Here is a 14,078-nt window from a genome sequence, read left to right as displayed (position 1 = left end):
ATTTTCTTTCTTTATTAATTTGCCACGCACACTGTCCAGGGGACTAATTCTTACATTACTTATTCATCTTTTTAAATGCTGGTACCGATAAACTTTTTTCTAGCAAGCTTTCAGATACTCTAATTTCTCCCTTCTTATTAGCCTCTTGGTCATTCTTTGCTGTCCTTTATATTCTGTCCAATCTTCTGACCTGCTACTTATCTTTGTACAGCACAGAACAGGCCCTTCGGCCCTCAATGTTGTGCCGAGCCATGATCACCCTACTCAAACCCACGTATCCACCCTATACCCGTAACCCAACAACTCCCCCCCCTTAACCTTACTATTAGGACACTACGGGCAATTTAGCATGGCCAATCCACCTAACCCGCACATCTTTGGACTGTGGGAGGACACCGGAGCACCCAGAGGAAACCCACGCACACACGGGGAGGACGTGCAGACTCCGCACAGACAGTGACCCAGCCGGGAATCGAACCTGGGACCCTGGAGCTGTGAAGCATTGATGCTAACCACAATGCTACCGCGCTGCCCACTTTTCTGAATATTCTGGCTCCCTTTACCAATCTGATAAGTCCAACCTTTATGTAGATTAAAATAATCTATGACTATTGCTGTACCTTTATCATAAGCTCCCATTATTTCTTCCTGTATACCGTATCCTACAGTGTGTTTACTGTTAAGGGGCCAGTAAATCACTCCCACAAGCGGTTTATTACCTTTACTATTTCTCATCTCTGCCCAAATGGATCCTACATCTTCCGGTCACACTCTGATCATTACTCCAAATGCTATTTTGCCTTGACTTTTCTATTTAATTTATCACATCTTCCCAAACTTAATTCTTTCCTCCCAACTATGTAGTTTAGAGCCTTCTCTTCCGCCCTGGTTGTACGAAGAAACAGAATAATTCTATACAGTTCTAAAGTAAAAGTAAAGTCGCCAAATGACCAGAGGCTGCTTTCCCTTTTGATTTAACCTGAGGTTCATCACACATAAGCAGAGGGGCAAGGTTGAGAAGGCGGATCTTCATGACAACCATCTTTATCTGGAAGTGCTGAGTGGATGATCCATCTCGGCCTCCTCCTGATCTTCTCAGCATCAAAGATGTTGGTCTTTAGCCAATTCAACTCAGTCCACATGATGTGAATAAATGGCTAAAAACACAGGGTGCAGCGAAGGCTATGGGCCCTTGCAACATCCAGCAATAGTACTGAAGATTTGTTCTTTCGAACAAGATATGCCCCTAGCTAAGCTGGACTTCCAGAAGGCATTTGATAAAGTCCCACATAAGAGACTGTGAACTAAGGTGGAAACCCACAGAGTTGAGGGCAAATCATTGACATGGTTGGGAAATTGGCTGAGTGCAGGCGACAGAGAGTGTGGATAATGGGTAAGTACTCTACTTGGCAGGATATGACTGATGGTGTACCACAGGGATTGGGGCCTCAGTTAATGAGTTGGATGATGTCATTGAAAGTCATACAACCAAATTTTCTGATGATACAAAGTTAGGTGGCATTGTGGACAGTCTAGATGGTAGCATAAAATTGCAAGGAGGTATTGACAGACTAGGTGAATGAGCAAAATTGTGGCAGATAAGATTCAATATAAGCAAGTGTGAGGGTACCACTTTGGTCCAAAAAGGATAGAACAGAGCACTTTCTAAATGGGAACAGGTTAAGTACAGTGAATGTCCAACGGGACTCAGGTGGATAGATCTTTAAAATGCCACGAACAAGTGCAGAAAACAATCAAAAAGGCGAATGGAATGTTAGCCTTTTCTCTAGAGGATTGGAAATAAATACACAGAAGTTATGCTGTAGCTATACAAAAGTGGGTTAGACCCCACTTGGAGTGCTGTGGGCACCACACCTTAGGAAGGATATATTGGCCTTGGAGAGAGTGCAATATAGCTTTACAAAAATTATACCTAGACTACAGGGGTTAAGTTACAAGGAGAAATTACATAAATTAGGCCTGTTTTTGCTCAAATTTAGAATGTTTCATTTATTATTTTTTAAATTTTTCCAACTAAGGGGCAATTTAGCATTGCCAGTCTATCTACCCTGCACATCTTTGGGTTTTTGGGGTGAGACCCACGCAGACACGGAGAGAGTGTGTAGCCAAAAAGACACAGGCAGGTTTGGGAATTCTGCAGCAAATAACTCACCTTATGAATCACCAATCCCTGCCCATGATCGACAATGCGCAAGTCAGGAGTGTAATGGAATACTCTCTACTTGCCTGGATGAGTGCAGCTCCAACTCCACTCAAGAAACTTGACAGCATCCAGGACAAAGCAGCCAGATTGTTCGGAACCCCATTCACCACCTTAAAAATTCACTCCCTCCATCACTGGCACACTGTGGAAGCTGTGTCTACTATCTACAGATGCACTGCAGCAACTCGCGAAGCCTCTTTCAACTGCACCTTGCAACCCACAAATTCCACCAGCCAGAAGATCCAGGGTTGCAGATGTATGGTAACACCATCACCTGCAACTTCCCCTCTGAGCCACACACCACACTGACTTGTGACTATATCACCATTCCTTCATTTTCACTGGGTCAAAATCCTGGGACTCCTTCCTTAACAGCACTGTAGGTGTACCTACACCAGATGGACTGCGGGTCTTCCACAAGGTGGCTCACCTCCAGCTTGGACATGCTGGGGATGAGCAATAGAATGCCAGCCTTGCCAGTAATGCCCACACCCCATGCAAGAATAAAGCAAAATGAAGCACCTGAATGTTCTCTAGTAAACAGGCTGTACAAATACATGTTGTATTTGTTCTTATAGTATGGTATTAGTGTGCTTTCTCCAGAGTCAAATATGTTGGGTTAAATGATTCTGTCATCCAAAAATAGGAGAATTTTGTTGCTCCCATCATAGGAATCCACTAGTAAAATTGCTGTGTCTTTGAAACCGTCCTGATTGTGCCCAATTCTGTATTTTACCATCTGACTTCTCTAATTGCTTCTTCTCATTTTCTTTTGCCGCATTTGTTTAATATTGATTGTTTGCTATTTTTCTACTGTTCACTTTACAAATACATTTCACAGTCTTAAATATGTTGCACTGAATCTACCAGTACGTAACCTGCAGAAAGTAATTAGTTAATACTTACTTTCAGAATGGAATAAATTCAAATTGTAAAGCACTGCATCATAAAATATCCAGCGTGGGATTCTCCCAGCCCCGCGCCGGGCCGGAGAATCCCTGCAACTGCGCCATGCCGCCCCGACGTCAGCATGCCGCTCCGCGGAGAATCGGCGTCATTGGTGCCAGCGCATTTGACGCGGCTCCGATCATAGGCCGCTCTACGTGGCTGAGCCGCCGATTCTCCGGCCCGGATGGGCCAAGCGGCCGCTCTAAAAAGGCAGAGTCCCACCGGCGATGTCCACACCTGGTCACCGCCAGCGGGAACTCTGCGCGCAGGGTCGGGGGGGGGGGGGGGGGGGGGCGGCCTGTGCTGTGTTGGCGCCAGCGCCACTGCGCATGTCCTTGTTGGCGCCGGTGCAACCGCGCATGCGTGGATCCCGCCGCACAAAGTTCACGCCAGGATTTGCAGCTGGGGCGGCGCAAACCGCACCAGTGCCATGCTGGCCCCCTAAAATATACAGTATAATTGCCTAATCCTGTTATTTTAATACACTAATGCCAATCTGGTACTCCAAAGGTTAATGCTATTTAAATAACTTGATCTCATGGTTTTAATAGCAAATTGAGAGCAATAATGAGAAGCCTCCATTCCTATTAACAAAATGAATTCTGTTTGCCAACCTGAAACAATCCTGTTGGAACAGAGGTAGACATTCTATTAAACATATTATGCAGTGAGTGCAAGGCCTTTTTCAATATATATTGTAATCTAATCTACCCGGTGTGTTAATTGGAACCTGATAATGATATTAAAAGCTTTACTTTTTTTTTGTTTGTTTCAACTAACGGACACTTAATCCCTTTGCCATAGCTTTCAAAATGATTGAGTAGAGATTTAGTTCCTAATTATCATTCAGAATTTTGTGTCAGCCTTGCTTCAGTGGTGGAGCACTTGCTTTTGAGCCAGGTGATTGTGCATCCAATTCCCACCACAAAGACGCAAATGTGTGTTGGCTGACAGTCCAGTGCAGTATTATTGGGTGAAAAATTGAACTTAAGTTCTATCTGCTCTCTCTCTGGCCGAAGTAAAGGTTCCATAGTATTATTCGAAAAGGATGTGGGGTGTTCTCCCAATGACTTGGTCAATATACAAAAAAGTGATATCATCACTTGGTATCACTGCTGTTTATGGGACCTTTCTGTGTATGAATTACTTGCCGCATTTGTCCATATTAGAGCTTTAGTTCACTTCAAACGCACTTTGGGATTTTTAGTAGTCAGAAAATTTCCCCCATTGGCTTATGTAAGGGTCCACACATGCACTTTAAGCTGTCATCAAGATGCCAAAAATGAGCCAAACCCAATAAGTACCTTCCAGATTTTGAGAATATCTAGAAAGGTTCTGTCTAAAAACATATTTAATTAAAAATAGACATAGCTTTAAAAATGTAATTTAAGAAAATGCATTTTAATCAGAATTGATGTTTTAACTGTACTACCAAAGATCAGTGTGAAATGTAATGGAATAGCAATTTGGCGTCGTTACACCCATTTTAAAAGTGTAAAAGAAGCAACTAAGGTGCCTAAAGTCTGCCTGAAAGATCTCCAAACTGATATTGGGCCAAGCCAGTTTTTATTCAACCCTAAAACATGCATTCAGTCCCTTTATCAAGAGCACAAGGGGTTCAACACCTCCTCTTCCTGAAATTAGAAACTGCTTAGCTCAGAATCTTTCACTAGTTGCTGCAGCCAAAGGCAATGGGCCAAGCACTGACAACTGGATCAGGTAGGCAGGTCAGGTCAGGTCTGTGCAGACTCGATGGGCCGAAGGGCCTCTTCTGCGCAATATTATTCTGTGATTCTGTGAAGTAGTAATTGGCAAAAGAAAATAAGTTGTTTCATGTTATAGTTGTCAAAAAATACTGCAAGAGGAACAGGAGTGACTACCCCAAAACCACAGAACTGGCAAGCAGCCCCTCCCCATTACCATTGCAATCAAAACCTCTCAGGACTTGCATGAGGAGCATTACAGCTCGGCAAACAATCTGACATTCACCCACTTTAAATGTGTGAGTTGCTTTTGGAGGCACAACAAGTACCTGCAATTCAACCATAAAGCCTGCAGCCCATTTGAGGCAAGCCTGAGAGGGCAGTCAGCATCCCACCTTCAGATCTCATCTAATAGACATGCCTCTGACAGTGAAACATTTCCTCTCTACTGCACTGAAGTGCCAACCTAGATACTATGTTCAGGGCCATGCAATGGGAATTTAACTCCCAGTCTTCTGACTAAGAGACAAGAGTTTGCCATGGCTAACCACAAAGAATTGCCAACAAGTACAATAAACATCTACATTCTACAGTAGAGGTAAATACCCTGGAAAACATTTTCATCTGCTACATCAATGAGCTTCCTTCCATCATAAGGTCAGAAGTGGAGATGTTTGCAGATGCACAATGTTCAGCACCATTCGCGACTTCTCAGATAATGAAGCAATCCATGCCCAAATACAGCAAGACCTGGACAATATCCAGGCTTGGGCTGACAAGTGGCAAGTGATATTTGCAACCCGCAAGTGCGAAGCAATGACGATCTCCACCGAGAGAGAATTTAACTATCGCTCATGACATTCAATGGCATTACCATCACTGAATCACTCACTTCAACATGCTGGGGTTCACCATTGACCAGAAACTGAACTGGACTAGCCATATAAATACTGTGGCTAGAAGAGCAGGTCAGAGACTAGGAATCCTGTGGCAATTAACTCACCTCCTGACTCCGCAAAGCCTGTCCACCATCCACAAGGTACAAGTCAGGAGTGTAATGGAATACTCACTACTTGTCTGGATGCGTAGAGCTCCAACTACATTCAAGAAGATTAATACCATCCGGGACAAAGCAGTCCGCTTGATTCTCACCGCATTCATAAACATTCACTCCCTCCATCACCAGCACACAGCAGCATTAATGTATGCCATCTACTCACTAAGGCTCCTTCGACAGCACCTTCTAAGCCCACAACCACTACCATCCAGAAGGACAAGGGCAGCAGACATATGGGATCACTACCGCCTAAAAGTCTCCCTCCAAGCCACTCACCATACTGACTTGGAAATATACCGCCGTTCCATCACTGTTCCTGGGTCATAATCCTGCATCTTCCTCACTAACAGTCCTGCAGATGTACCTGGGAGACCACTACCACTTTCAAAAGGGAAATGAGAAATGCCAATAAATACGATCCAGCCATCGATACCCACATCCCATTAATTAATAAAAAAAATAATAATTTAAGAACCAAATTAATGGTATAATAGGAGGAAAGTAGCATCTTTCTGGATGGATTTTAAAAATTATTTCACAGGATGTGGGCATCACTGGTTGGACCAGCATTTGTTGTCCATTCTTGACCTTGCAAAGATGACTGACTGGCCTTTTCCAACTGTAATTATCCTATGAGAATGTATTGTAAAATATGGGGCGAAATTCTCCCCTACCCGGCGGGGCGGGGGGGTCCCGGCGTAGCGGAGTGGCTCCAACCACTCCAGCGTCGTACCTCCCCAAAGGTGCGGACTTCTCCACACCTTTAGGGGCTAGGCCCGCGCCGGAGTGGCTCCCGCTCCGCCGACTGGCGGCAACGGCCTTTGGCGCTACGCCGATCGGCGTCGGGGCTGACCGAAAGGCCTTCGGCGGTCGGCGTGAATCCGCGCATGTGGCAGAGAGTCAGCAGCCGCTGACGTCACCACCGGCGCATGCGCGGCAGAGGGGGTCTCTTCTGCCTCCGCCATGGTGGAGGCCGTGGCGGCGGCAGAAGAAAAAGAGTGCCCCCACGGCACTGGCCCGCCCGCCGATTGGTGGGTCCCGATCGCAGGCCAGGCCATCGTGGGTCCGATTGCCCCGCGCCCCCCCCAGGACCCCGGGGGCCCGCTCGTGCCGCCAATCCCGCCGGAACAGAGGTGGTTTAAACCACGTCGGTTGGAGAGGCCTGACAGCGGCGGGACTTCGGCCCATCGCGTACCGGAGAATCGCCGCGGGGGCACGCCGGCCGGCGGGGTGCAATTCCCGCTCCCGCCGATTCCCGGGTGATGGAGAACTCCGGCCACAGCGGGGGTGGGATTTACGCCGGCCCCGGGCGATTCTCCGACCCTGCGGGGGGGGGTCGGAGAATTCCGCCCCTCTTTCTGGAAGAATCCAGTAAATTTACAATATTCCCATCCTCTAATTTCCATGTGTTACCATTCCCAACTTCTAAAGGTAGCCTGACCAGATTACATACTTCTATCCAGAGCTAAGCAAGTTACTTGTTTATTATTTAAATGCACATTTTGCCAGGCTACCACTTTAGGATCAGAATATTACAGGACAGATTGAATCAGGATGCTTATAAAGTGTTCTCTGATCATTTCACTATGATACTGCATGTCCAAATTGTAAATTCTCTGATAGATTTCTCTTACTGGGTGAACCAATACAAAGCCTGTGAGCCAAATAGACATTTATAATTGTATATAGTGGCCAAACTAACAGCAAATCAAATGATTGATAGTCTACTGTAGGTATATCATTTTAATTATATTTTTAGAAGTTAAATGATTCTTTGATGTCACTGTTTAATGAATTTGCTTTGTAAATTTAGAATATATGTATTGATTGAAGAACTTGATAAGACTTGGAACTAAATGTTTAAATTATGCTGCAAAAATGTCTAATTATCTGCATGCTTTTACAAAGGCCATATCCAAATCCTGTTAATTTATCTTTCTCTTTCAGATGCTGACTGACCTGCTGTGTATTTCCGGCAATTTCTGTTTTTATTTCAGATTAGCAGCATTCACACATTTCTTTTTATCTATATTTATCTCTTTAATCTAATTGTGTCTGGTACTATATGAAACATCAAATCAAAAAAAAATTAAGACTGTAATGCTGCATCTATTAACCCGGGATTGGCCTAGGTGGCTGCACCATACAGTCTTTTAATGCTGCTGGCTGATGTAGTCTGATCAGTGCCTTAATACCACAACTATGGAGCTACGTATGTGTGTTTAAAAACATGAATGGATCTCTGGTCTTTCTGCAGTTAGATTTTAACACAAAAGGAGTGTTGAAGTAGTGGGGAGGCATGGAAGAGTGTCAACCTTTTGATCTAACATTAAAACCATTCTGTACAAAATTGCACAAGTTTCGAGGAGATCCAGTGGATTATCTAATCATTTTTAAATTGAGGCTTTGTGTTATATCCTCAGCCAGTGGGAACATTGAAGCACCGTGAGAATGCCCTCTGGGAGATAGGCCTTCAGCCACTTAGTATGTGCAATGTCAAATGTCCTGACAGTCACATTATACTTTCTGAGGTTAACCTCAAAATACTTCATGTCAACGCATAAATACAGCATGATTCCACCCTAAACTTATACGGTTTAAAGTCTGAGGAGGTGAAAAGAAAGAACAGCTTTGTTGTTCACCCCTTGAGTTTGTGCCACGATGACAGATGTTAGTTGGCCAAAATAAATTCTTTGGAATTTGGGTTATTAATAATCATCCTGTACATGAATTTGTTCAAATTCTCTCTCTGGCGGCATTTACTGATCTATTATTACCAGTCGCATCTGTTCAATCATTTACATAGATCAACTCTCATAATCAGCAACTCAGATCTGAAGAGAAATTTTGCTGGGCCATCTGCATGCAAGGAATATTGGAAAATTGGATCAGAGCACACGTTTAAAGCAACCCACCCAGTTTAAATTATTGAAGGAAAATTGTGTGTGCTCATCTGCGCTTATGCCCTATTGCCTGGTTTTCTGGTACTCGTTGCACCCAGGCATGGAGGTAGGGAACGTCGAAACGTAGGGCAAGATTTTCCCCACGAGCTTCAGGACCCCCAAATCAGGGTCAAATTGGGGTCAAAACCCCACACTGTGTGGGAAAAGTAACCCGGCTGTGATTTTCCCCAAATTGGCCAATTAATGGCCAGGGGGCAGACTCACCATCCAATTAAGGAGGACAGACTGTCTCTCGAAGCTGCAGGACCAGTGAGAGGTCCTGCAACACTGAAGCAGCAGCAAGTTGTCTTTTCAGGTAAGTGAGAGAGAAGGCACCCCAAGGTGGATTTGCCCTCTCTCCAAATGTTTTAACTTTAAAATAAAAAATGCCCTTCGCAGCCACGCAACAATTGTAGGGAGGGGAAGGCTCTTCTCAGTGTAGCCTGTTGGTGCAGCTGATGCTAAGTTTCACAAGAATTAACTTATGTGAAGATATTCATTCCTTGTGTTGACGTCACTTTTAGTTTTATTACCTCACTCCCTGATGCTCACACTTCCTCAAGGCTCCAGTCCCAAATGCATTCAGGTCAGGCACATTTACGTGTTGTCCCCAGCACTGTTTTCCCTCAGGCTTATTCTCTCTGACTTATGCTATCTAATGCCATCTAATGAGGACATGTTACTGGAAAAAAGGTATTCTTGTAGACAGAGGAAGCAAGGTAATACTCCACATTTAGATTCCAAATGCACAGTGTTGTCTGTCAGGAGCACAGTTTCTTAAAATTACCTCCATAGCTGATTGGTGACTAATGAAAGAGCAAAAGGAAAATTGATGGCGCTTCAATGATATACTGACGCACCTGTTTTAATAGGGTTTTTTTTCAAAATGCCCCCATTTTGTCATCAAAACACGCACCAGAATAAAACTTTAATTTTCATTCTCCAGTATAATGAATCAATTGTGTTAATTGCAGACATCAAGCTGCGTATTCAGTTGATTAAGGCAATATTTTCATCCGCTGCTCCTCAGTTATCACAGTTCATCAAAACAATATAGAATGCTGTAAAGAAATTAACAAATGATTGGTGATGATTTGTTTGGGACCGGATGCATCTTTGTCATGCATTTCTTCCATTATTTTCTATATAATATACAAATATTGACTATTTTTAAACGTTGTAGCGTCAAAATATTCCCTCACTGACTTTATAATGATCTATTATGGATTTTTTAAAAGGTAATATTAATGTATGGGATGTTTTGACACAATAACTTATTTAAAAATCAGTGACTATTTGTGTAATATATAACTTTTAAGATGTCAGTAAAAGGTTCCATCTTTACTTTTCCAGACTGAACTACATCCAGGAATGCAGGCAGATAAAGGAGGGTTCATCTGGAAAGATAGGTGGATAACCCTTATATGTTTTTATGTTGTTGTTAAAGGGTTATCTTCTGTTATTTTATCAAAATTACCATTATGCATGTAGAATGATGTATTTATTATATTGCACAATGCCAGCATTTATATTGTTTTGTTTTGTAGGAAAGAAGAATTCGCTCCTTCTACATAAGGTCCAACGAGATCTGAACACTGGTGTTTTTGATAACCAAGAGACCGAACTTCTGAAAAAGATGGTGAAGCAAGACCGGGAGATGGTGCAATTGATGGAATCATCCCTTAATACATCATTTGGGATATTTCCTCCATTCTCTGGCAACTCAGTCATCAGAGCTCCTATGCAGTCACAGCCACCAAATATAGCTCAGCTAGATTTTCAGCAGACTTCTTCACCAAATTTGAATAGCAATTCACCATCTTCTCAGTCGTACACAAGACCCCCCCAATTGGTTCAGACTGCACGCAACCAGAGTTCACACACACCTAGCCCACAGGCAGCAGTGCCATCCCCCAGTTCTTTTAACACTGTCATTCCCAGTCCTACTGTTCAAAGTCCAATGGCAGGCCGAACTTTCCAATATGGTTCACCAAATGTGTCACAGATGTCCTTGATGCAGCAACAGCAAGTACACACCCCAGCTCAGCGGCGTGACTCCAACAAAAGCACACCAGGTTTGCAGACAAGCAGCCTCAGCAGAGAAGCAAGACCTCTGTCAGCATCTCAGCCCTCTTTGCCTCACGAGGTGACACCATTAATTGTCAGACCACATCCATCCTCTGGAGAATCATTAGCAACCGTCCCTACACCTCTCTCAACCACGCAAGGTGTAGGACCTCAAGGAGGGATCCGAAGCACTGTTCCTCAAAGAATTGCCCTTTACCGGCATATGTCCTCAGGAGCTCTACCACCACTTCGAGGGCCACAAGTAGCTTCACCAGCCCCAAAAAAGGAGACATCCACAGTCTTAAATACAGATACTAATCAAGGAAGACCACGATTTCCCTCCAATTTATGACCCTAAAGTTTTTTATTCAATACCGACTTGTTATCGTTAAATACTGAGATTCTTCACCAATGTACGACAAGTCAACCTCATCATTCATGAGGATAGTCTTAACATCTTCTGACAGATTGGACACTGCTGTCCTCATCACATGCACAGCTCAACGAATGTAATATATGACAGAATAAAAGATTATAAACCATAATTTTCAGAGTTCTAATTAGTATATCACCAGTCTTCCTTCCCATGGATTTTGGACGTGTTGAATTGTTTTATAAACTCTTGTAAAATAAGAGCAAATGAACAATAACTCATCAACTGGATCAATAATATTGTTGAAAGAAAAATCTCTTTGAGCGCATAACAATGCACATCCAGTTCAGGACTGAGTTTTTAAAAGTATATCAATGCTGCTCCATACAGCATCACCTACACCATTCAGTGTTTCTTGCTCGAGAACTACGCATCAAGATATTGTGCCCTTTATCAGCAAAGCATGGAACATCTAATATGTTTTGTAATGAACTTTCAATAGATAATTCTGTAAATTCTGTTCCAGTATTATACTGGATGATATTTCTGCATGTTCATAGATGGACTAAGGACCAAGATTTTAAAAAAACCTGACATCTCTTCTAAATAGACAAGACATTCCTGGTTTCAGCTTCAATGTTAAATGTATGCTTCATTTTAATGGATCCGCTAAAGAGCATTTACCTACAACATCCAAATGGACAAAAGAATGCATCCATATCTTCAATGTTACTATAAATACAAAATTGCTTATTGTGGTAACTAGGAATTTTTCATTCATGTTCTTTTTTTCTTTACTTGTATCATCATTTCCCATTAAGCTTTAATAAAATAAATACATTTGTAGGCCAGGAAGGTAGTTTTAAAAATATACTTTCATTGGCATCACTTGATGTCAGTGAATACTGTGCTGTGCAATTTGCAATGTCTTATTTCATTAAAACAGTGGTTTTATTGGTTAGATAACACCTCCAGAGCAGGTTAAATAGATCTTTTTCCTTTATTTTGTTTCTTTGTTTTCATTGTATTTGGTAACATGTTTGTTTAAAATTTGTAGTTCAAACGTGTTGATTTTAGAGGAAATAGTCCAAATTTCTTCTGTGCATGATGTGATGATACATCATTAAAGATAAGGTTTAAAGCCATACTCTCATATAATTTTCTTGGTATTTTTAAACTCCTTAAGAAGTGCATATCGATTGTGAACTGCTACTTTTTGTCTCTATAAACATATTTTTGAAACATGTTTTTAAATTGTGAGGTCATTGGTCTTAGCACTGGTTTAGAAGGTCAAGAGCTGCCCTATTTCCTACCGGTTGGATTCAGCTTTGTACCAAAATTAAATCAGTCCCCAATGTCTGATCAGACTGAACGTCACAGGCATGTTTATCTCTTTCAACAAGGCTACAGTATTTGTCTGATAGTCTGTCACATCTCAATGATTAATATGGTGGTTGTGTATGACTTTGATGACTGATGAGACATTCGACGAAAATCATGTTTATAAATTCAGTCACTTTGCCAAGGGTGAGAATATGGCTTTAACTCTTACTACGGCCACCACATGCAGCACAAAACAGTGATTATCACTAAACGAATCAGATGGAACAAATAAAGGAAAATGATTATTTCAATAGGAAATTGTGTTTTGTGATGTTCCTTTTTGTGTCTTTGGATTTGTTTAACATTCTTTTATTTCCTTTGTAATTATTTCATCAGGATTATCTTTGTAAAAGTCATTCATAAGCAATGGTGTGCCTAAATTGTGGTCATTTTATATTTGTATGTATGCAAAGGAAAGTTAAAATGTTTTTAAAAAATCTTCATCTACATAATTTCAGAGAAAGAGATTAGAAATCCAGAAGTCAATGTCGATGGATAAAGCCATCCATGTATCTGTTCTAAAGTCAGGTTTATCCTCATTGCAGATGGCACAAATTAATGTATATATCAATACATATGCAGAAATTGAATAAGATTGAATCGGATTATCATTATGTAAAATATAAAAGATATATATATACTGAATTCTGGTGTTGACACCATGACCTCAAATAGTTAATCTTTGTATATATTTACATTAAGATGTGATAATGCTGCACAGTTTAACTGTAGTTCTCATGTTCATTAACTCCACGTGGCAAAACAGGGATGTTTGGATGTACGGTGTTGGATAATGGTGCTATTGGAAGAAACAATGAATGTAACATTCTTGTTGAAAGACAACATAGAGGATGAGCTAAATTATTTGTTTGCTGTCTTTGCTTGTAATGAAACGTTAATGGACATTTGAACATAAAAGGAGTAAAACATTAAAAATCAAACATTATCCAAGTGAGTTGCTAATCAGTGAGGTTCTTCAGCTCTGCATCCTGTAAAACTAAAGCTTTATTAAAAAAAGCGGGGTGACTATCTTGCATGGGAATCCATTGCAACATTTAATAGTCTACGATCAGACAAGCCCTTCCCAGGAATGGATTGCCCTTTGTTTACAGGGTTTTCTTAGATCTTAGATATCTGTTTTTCCAAAACCAGAGTATTTTTACTCATTTGTGGCAAAGCGAATATTAAGGACCTAATGGGCCTTGAGAAGGTGGGGCTGAGCCACTGCAGTTGACCCGGTGTAGACACACTCACAGTGCTGTTAGGTTGGAATTTCAGGTTCTATACCCAGTGATGGTGTCAGAATGACAATATTATTGGAATATGACTGCGTAGGGGAACCTCCAGGTGGTGGTGTGGCCATGCATCTGCTGCCCTTGTT

At 42.0% G+C, this 14,078-nt stretch overlaps 1 protein-coding gene across 7 annotated transcripts in view; it reads left to right on the top strand.

Annotated features, from left to right (window-relative positions):
- Positions 1 to 13,648, top strand: part of LOC119962778 (potassium/sodium hyperpolarization-activated cyclic nucleotide-gated channel 1-like) — a 411,953-nt gene extending 398,305 nt beyond the window's left edge. For 2 of the 7 annotated variants that reach the window (XM_038790854.1, XM_038790857.1), the window contains 2 exons: positions 10,228 to 10,283; positions 10,422 to 10,591. In XM_038790854.1, the coding sequence (XP_038646782.1) occupies positions 10,228 to 10,283; positions 10,422 to 10,449 (84 nt within the window). In that variant the 3' untranslated portion in view covers positions 10,450 to 10,591. Of the gene's footprint in view, positions 1 to 10,227; positions 10,284 to 10,421 lie in introns of all 7 variants that reach the window. The other 5 variants (XM_038790855.1, XM_038790858.1, XR_005459958.1 and 2 more) reach the window with 4 other exon arrangements.
- The last annotated feature ends 430 nt before the right edge of the window (positions 13,649 to 14,078 follow it).

Source organism: Scyliorhinus canicula, chromosome 3, assembly GCF_902713615.1.
Source record: "Scyliorhinus canicula chromosome 3, sScyCan1.1, whole genome shotgun sequence".
Classification (NCBI taxonomy): Eukaryota; Metazoa; Chordata; class Chondrichthyes; order Carcharhiniformes; family Scyliorhinidae; genus Scyliorhinus; species Scyliorhinus canicula.
This window is presented reverse-complemented; position numbering and strand designations above follow the sequence as displayed.